An 8,016-nucleotide genomic window follows, 5' to 3' on the forward strand; every position below is an offset into this window, starting at 1 on the left:
CTATCTTTTATATCAACAATATACTGATGTAATGAGAGATTGTTTATAAAGCTTGAAACACGTGTACTGCGATATCCTTTGTGTTCTGTTTTCAATTTATGTTTGTATATATATATATATATATATATATATATAAAAGGGTTTGTATGATAATGTATAGAGGAATATATTATTCAAAAGTGTTCCAACTCTGTCTGTTTTTTGTGTTTCATTTATATTCATATAAAATTAATGTGGGATATGGAATACATAATATAAATAGTAAAATGAAATGAAGTATTGAATGTCTTATTGAATAAATGAAATATTGAGTATTAAATATATAAGGACTAGTATACTTCCCTGCTTTATAGCAGTCATCAAGGTCCCGTCTGACAGACGTGTTTTAACTGTCAATTCTAATCCTTGCTTCCACACCTGAAACTTCTCCTCTAGTTCTGATAGTGAATCAGCAATTAGCACAAGGTCATCAGCAGTTAAAACACATCTGTCAAATGGGACCTTGATGACTGTTAGAAAGCAGGAAAGTATACTTGTCCTTATATATTTAATACTCAATATTTCATTTATTCAATAAGACATTCAATACTTCATTTCATTTTACTATTTATATTATATATTCCATATCCCACATTGATTTTATAAGAATATAAATAAATAAAAACAGAGTTGGAACTCTTTTGAATATATATATATATATATATATATATATATATATATATATATATATATATATATATATATGAGATATGCATTATTGAAGATTTGTAGTACACTTATTCCAAGAACACATACTTAAATTTTATGTATCTTCCATGTAAAGTGGATGTATTTGCACTCTCAAAGGGGCTCTGTTGCATGTTATAAACCCCATAAGGGGAATTAAATAATATTGTAAGATGGGGAAATTTTGGAAATCATCTTTATTTAGTACTTAGTAGTTATGTTGTTATTTCCATTGAAATTGGAGGTATTTGAAACAAGTACCAGTTGAGCACTGGGGTCGATGTAATCAACTTGCCCCGTCCCCTGAAATTTCAGAACTTGTGTCTCTAGTAGAAAAGATTATTACTTACAGAAATATTTGTTTTCAACCAATGCAACCAATATAAATTGGGATTTGGACTGGCATCTGGATCAACCATAATCAGAATAAATAAATTATATGAACCCTCCTTTGGAAAAAAAAAAGAAAAGACAAAGGCATTAGATTTTTTCAGGGCAATTTTCAGACATGTCAGTAGTCTGAAGCTAAAGAATACAGAAAATAATACATGCATATATATGAGTGAAGGTACATGGCTCAGTGGTGAGAGTGTTGGGCTGACAATCATGAGGTTGTGAGTTTGATTCCTGGACTGGGCTGTGTGTAGGGCTCTTGAGCAAGATACTTTATTTCATGTTGCTCCAGTTCACTCAGCTGTAGAGATGAGTTGCAACGTCACTGTTGCCAAATTGTATTGGCCTTATCCTTTTCCTTGGATAACATTGGTGGTGTAGAGAGGGGAGGCTGGTATGCATGGGTGAATGCTGGTCTTCTATAAACAACCTTGCACTGACTTGTGCCTCAGAAGGGAACTGTCTAGGTGCAATCCCATGGTCATTTATGACTGAAGAGGGTCTTTACCCTTTATATATATTTAAAGTATTTTGGTAGAGTCAATCTCTTGCTATTCTGAGATTCACCTGTTCATATGCAGAGTCACATGTGAAACTCAGAGTAGTAAATGATTAACTCTTCCAAAATTTAAAAAAACACCCAAAACTGTTAATTTCTACTATGGGATTCTATATATATATACACTAGACATAAGTTTCATAAACTACTACAAAATATAAATATCCACACTACCACACTTGAAATGTAACTGTTATAAATCTTTATCTTGATTCAAATATGTGAAGGTATTTAGAACGCCCAAACTTATTTCTGCAAATATGCTAAGCACTGATGCTGATCATGGTTTAATTAATAAACATAGGAGTGAGGTAAATTAAATCAAAATCAAATCAAATTCGCAAATTCGATGACTAGCACCCGTACCAGTGGAGCACTAAGAGCACCATCCGAGCATGATCGCTGCCAGAGCAGCTGTCTGGCTTCTATGCCGGTGGCACGTAAAAAGCACCATTCGAACATGATCATTACCAGCGTTGCCTTACTGGCACTTGTGCCAGTGGCACGTGAAAAAACATTCGAGTGAGGTCGTTGCCAGTGCTGCTGGACTGGCTCCTGTGCAGGTGGCACGTATAAAACACCACTTGAGCATGGCCATTGCCAGTACCGCCTGACTGGCCTTCGTGCTGGTGGCACGTAAAAGCACCCACTACACTCTTGGAGTGGTTGGTGTTAGGAAGGGCATCCAGCTGTAGAAACTCTGCCAAATCAGATTGGAGCCTGGTGTAGCCATCTGGTTTCACCAGTCCTCAGTCAAATCGTCCAACCCATGCTAGCATGGAAAGCGGATGTTAAGTGATGATGATACATACACACACACGCTCATACATATATACACACACACATATACATAAGACAGCTTACTCCAGCTGTTGCTTTATTTACATTAATGACTTTTGCGTTAAACTTAAAGATAAATTATATTGATCGTAACTGATCAATAAAAAAACAATTACAGTTGATATAGCTTTGTTTTAATGATGCAACTGCAGTTGTTATTTCCATTGTAACTTCCTTCAAAATGTTTTGACAGTAGATATTTCCATAGGTCTCGTTTCAAATTTAGAGTGGATTGTTTTGACATTGCTTTTCAGTTGTGTTATTTATGTTTATATTTATGCTTTGTATTTGCTTGCTTTTACTATTTTGTTATGTTTGGGAATGTGTTTTAGTATGTGTGTGTGTGGCTGATGGTATTTATCATTTTAGCTTCACACACACACACACACACACACACACACACGCACGCACACACACGTATATGTATGCCTGTGTCTGAGAAAGGCACAGATCAGTCTTTGTCCTGTGACCAGTGTAGTTGTGTCTGCTAGGAATGAGGAAAAATCTTTTAATTGTTTCAGTCATTTTAATTGCTTCAGCTACAGCTATGCTAGGGCACCACCTTGAAGAAATTTTAGTCAAATGAATCGACTCCAGTACTATTTTTTTAAGCCTGGTACTTTTCCTATAGATCTCTGTTTCTGGATTGTTAAGGATGTTAACACATATACATATGCATATACATATACATATACACACACATATATATGATGGAATTCTTTCAGTTTCTGTCTGATAAATCCACTTACAAAGCTTTGGTTGGGCTGATGATATATCAGAAGACACTTGCCCAAGGTGCCACACCGTGAGACTGACCCTGGAACCATGTGGTTAGGAAGCTAGCTTCTTACCACACAGCCACACCTGCACCTAAGGATCAAGGCTTTAGGAATTTTGTAAAGCAAATGAATAGCCATCTTCAACACAAACTTTCACATGTCCTCTATCAAGTTCAATTCTTCTTTTACAATCAGCTTTCTACCAAGCTACTCCTCCTTGCGGGCTTCTTTTTTTATATCAATTTCAACTTTTGCCATTACTAGTTCTCTTCCACACAGCAGCATATTAACCTCATCTCTCAATTAAACTGTAACACTATTACACTTTATTCTCTCCTGAAGTCCATCCTTTTATCAAGGCTACAGGGTAGGCTAAATTTGATAATTTTTTATGTTTCTGTTTTTCAGGAACAGCTTGATGTTTTGGTGAACAGTCAACAAGTGTTGGAAAGTATAAAGATTAAAGTTGTAATTAAGAAAAAGTGAGATGACATGGAGGACTGGAAGCCATCTGTATTATGATGATTCATGCTGGGTGTCAAAATGCTGACATCAAAACTGCAGCTTAATGCTCTAAGGTCAATGGGGTGGCCAAAAGGGGGCAATGGAAGTAAACAACAAAACAATGGGTTAATTAGGTTAAGCTTTATTTTTGAAATGTAATTATTTTGAATTTGCTGCAGAAAGTGGTCTATGCTTGTGGTGATGAGTGGAAATAGGAAGGCACTAGGAATGTGGCCCAGGTGCCAAGAGGATGGAAACTCAAAAAGTTTGGGAACCACTGGTTTAAAGTAAAAATACAAGAAAAAAAAATCTAGTTCATAAACTAAGTATACAAGAGCAATTTACATTAAGATTGAAAGACTAGTAGTTTGTCTATGGTATATATATGCAGGCAGAGTATATTTGAATTGATAGGATGGTCCCAGACGACTAATACACACCATGTTATGTTTATGGCTAGAACACTTAATTCTTGACTGTCTTGTCTTTAAAACTTTAAGCATGCTTGACAAGATTGTTTATTTCATCACAGAGCAGAGACTACATTGTAAAATTGACGAACATCTCATTGACTTCCCATACTGAATTTATTTTCTGCTATGAGAATGTTACTTAGGAGAGACTGGTACCCTATCCAGAGAGATCTTTGTCTTTCACATGCTGAAGTCTATAGAAACTGGGATTAAATACTATCTCAGAGGAATATTAATGTGTGTGTGTGTGTATGTGTATCTACATACATAAAGATATGTACCTACATCATTCATTAATTTTTGTTCTAAAGAATCAGTAAAAAATAGAGTGTGTTAGAAGTAATGCAACATCTCTGGTCATAATTATGGTAGATGCTATTTTCCTCGACTTGTGTAGGACTCCAGTTGTATCAACTGCTAATGGAATTTGAATTTGACACATTCCTTAACTACCATAATATTTTAATCTGATAATTAGATCTAATTCATTTGTCCTTCAGCTTGCTCCTGCACAAAACTAATGCCAATAATTAGCTTACTGCTGGCTCTTTCCATTATGAAGCTGATACCATGCTTATTATTTGCTATCTGGTGGCCAGTCTATATGCTAAAGTTCTGCGGCATTTTTGAATTACCATTTTCTAAGACTGATGGACATTCAGGGTCTTTTAACAGAATTAAAGAGCCCTGAAAAAGCAATGCATGAAGGCCCACTACATACACGACAACATAGATTTGCATTGGAACCTCAAACTGGCAAGACCTACAATTAACTATCCATGTCTTCAGAATTGTTAGTGTCGAGAAAATGCCGTGCTGAATGGTATTTATTCCAGCTCTTTATGTTCGGTGTTCAAATCTTATCAAGGTTAACTGTGCCTGACAATTGTTTCGGGGATATAACATTAAAAGTACCTGTCAAGTGTTGAGGTTGATGTATTCGACTAACCTTCCCTCCCCATAAAAAAATCTGCTGTTCTTGTGCCTGGATTAGAAATGATTATTACAATTATTGGCAATCTTTTGAAAGCCATACATGGGAAGTAAAAATATTTCCTCAGTAATTTGCGTAATTTAAAAAAAAATCTTCTTTATCTTTTTCAACAGAATCGTTCATGCTTGTGTATTTTTGTGAATGTACATATTTATATGTGTATGCATGCATGTGTGTATATTTTTTGTATGTGTTTGCGTTTATGTGCAAGTATATATATTTCTGTATGTATATGTATTTATTTCTTCAAAAGTTCTTTTTAGCAGAATCGCTTATGCTTATGCATTCTGTGTGTATATATATGTATGTGTTTATGTGTGTGTATGTATATCAGTATTATTTGTTTTATTTATGTGTTTGTTTTTAAATCAACTATATTTATTTTCGCAATCAGTTTTGTACATAACAACTATTAGTAAAATCTTCCAATTTCCACTTCTTTAACCCATTTATCCACTATCCAAAAATAAAAATGGAAAAAAGAGGAGCAAGGAAAGAAAAATAGGGGGGGGGAACCACGGTATTCTTTCGGTATGACTCCACAAAATCAAAACTCTTCAATTCGGCTGTTTTCGTGAAAATCACGTGTCTGTGTCTTGTCAGCAGTCAGTTGACGAAATGGGAAAAGAAAGCTAATGGGTTGTACGTGCATGTGCTTGTTCCTCTGTGTATGTTTGTTCTTGTTTGTGTGTGCGCCTGTTTTGTTTTTATATATTTATGTGTTGTGGAATATAGATGTAACGAAATTATGCTAGCAATGTCGCATTTTAAAGACACAGACACGTGCTTTTCACGGAAACAGCCAAATTGAAGTGTTTTGATTTTGTCGAGTCATATCGAAGGAATACCAACCCCACTTCAATTCAACACCAAGTGCCTCAATTGGTTGCAAACCACAAGATTCGAGGAAACCGACTGAAGCAAGCCAAAACTTCCACGGTATTACCAAGGGTGGTGGCGAGGCTAGGGCATCCTCACAAGCCACCAACGATGACAAGAACTACGTCGTTAACATCCCAGCTCCTCTAAATGTCTCAAACGCCACAGACTGGAAGAGATAGTTTTACTACTGACAGATACCAATACTTAAGGATTTCATGTACTCTTTTACTGGTTTCAGTCATTTGACTGCGGCCATGCTGGAGCACTGCCTTTAGTCGAGCAAATCGACCCCATGACTTATTCTTTGTAAACTTAGTACTTATTCTATCGGTCTCTTTTTGCCGAACAGCTAAGTTACGGGGACGTAAACACACCAGCATCGGTTGTCAAGCGATAGTGGGGGACAAACACAGACACACATACATACATATATATATACATATATACGACGGGCTTCTTTCAGTTTCCGTTTACCAAATCCACTCACAAGGCTTTGGTCGACCCGAGGCTATAGTAGAAGTCACTTGCCCAAGGTGCCACGCAGTGGGACTGAACCCGGAACCATGTGGTTGGTAAGCAAGCTACTTACCACACAGCCACTCCTGCGCCTCATGTATTTATTTCTTAGATTATTTTTTTTCAGCTGAATCGCTTGTTTATGTATTTCTATATATATGTATGTATCTATGTGTGTGTATGTATATTTGTGTAAGCAAGTATATGTGTACCTGTGTATTTATTTGCATATATGTTATAAATCAGCTGACTTGATCAATGATAGTTATGCGACGGTTAGCGAAAGAATGCTGTGATTCAACTGGAAAAAAATTGAAGAAATAAAATTTTTTTAATGGAAATTGCCAAAGGAATACTTTCACCCCTCACGTACGGCTATTAAAAGATTGCCCGTTAATAAAGAGAAACGTACCTCAACTTTTGGATAAGCCACTGTAGGCGCTTTCTGAGTTTCCACTTTCTCCAACGTAGCACCACAGGACGAGTACAGCTTCAATGGATGAAGAATTAGATGTTGCCCGGAACACATAGTGTCATTGCTACCGTTCTTTGCTAAACTGTGATAGACCATGTTGAAAAGCAACAGGATAAACACACCCCAAATATTCCGGAAGATCATTTTGCTTTTTATGTTTCAGTTTTCTCTAACAAAATCGTTAACAATCTATTAACTGCGTCGTTCATGAAATGTAGGCTAAGACTGACGTTGCAGCTTCCGTGACAGCAGCTCTTATTGCTGCGCAGATCAAACTGACTTCATTTATTACTTTTCTGCTTTAAATGAAACAACATTTGAATTACTTTGAATTCTGTCTTCCGTTTAATAATCATATTATTTAGCGATTGGTTAATTTAACGCGCACGTGTCTTGCTTGTTTGGCGTGTTTACACATAGCGCGTGCGCGTGTTTGTGTGTGCAAATAAATACGAGAATATAGCGTTTGTACACAGTGTTTCTACTTAGTTTGTGCTAGATGTTTATTCAACTGCTTTACGCACGCACACACGCACAGACACGTATGTATGTATGTATGTACGAGGGCTGTATGAAAAGTTTTGAGCCTAAACTAGAAACGGGGCTGCTATATAGCTGAAACAATTTTTTTCTGGTAAGTACAGTCTTTTCGGAGTATTCTTGCTCATTTTCATGATTCTGATATTTTTATTATTTTTTTTTTTTGCAGATTTTTGAATAAACAAGCTTCGAATTTACAAGGAAAATGGAGAAAACTGAGTATCGTGCTGTCATAAAGTAGCTTCATTTGAAAGGCATGGACTCCGTCAGAAATCCATGAAGATATGGTGAGAACCTTAACAGACAATGCTCCTTCATATGCAGCAGTCAAACGC

The 8,016-nt window shown here is 36.2% G+C and overlaps 1 protein-coding gene across 2 annotated transcripts in view; it reads right to left on the minus strand.

The window, feature by feature from the left end:
• Positions 1 to 7,454, minus strand: part of LOC106869963 (phosphatidylethanolamine-binding protein 4) — a 13,256-nt gene extending 5,802 nt beyond the window's left edge. Inside the window, exons 1-2 of one of the 2 annotated variants that reach the window (XM_014915908.2) lie at positions 7,079 to 7,447; positions 1,077 to 1,175 (exon numbers count right to left, since the gene is read on the minus strand). In XM_014915908.2, coding sequence (XP_014771394.1) covers positions 1,077 to 1,175; positions 7,079 to 7,285 — 306 coding nt within the window. In that variant the 5' untranslated portion in view covers positions 7,286 to 7,447. Of the gene's footprint in view, positions 1 to 1,076; positions 1,176 to 7,078 lie in introns of both variants that reach the window. The other variant, XM_014915909.2, reaches the window with a different exon arrangement.
• Positions 7,455 to 8,016: the final 562 nt, after the last annotated feature.

Source organism: Octopus bimaculoides, chromosome 8, assembly GCF_001194135.2.
Source record: "Octopus bimaculoides isolate UCB-OBI-ISO-001 chromosome 8, ASM119413v2, whole genome shotgun sequence".
Taxonomy (NCBI): domain Eukaryota; kingdom Metazoa; phylum Mollusca; class Cephalopoda; order Octopoda; family Octopodidae; genus Octopus; species Octopus bimaculoides.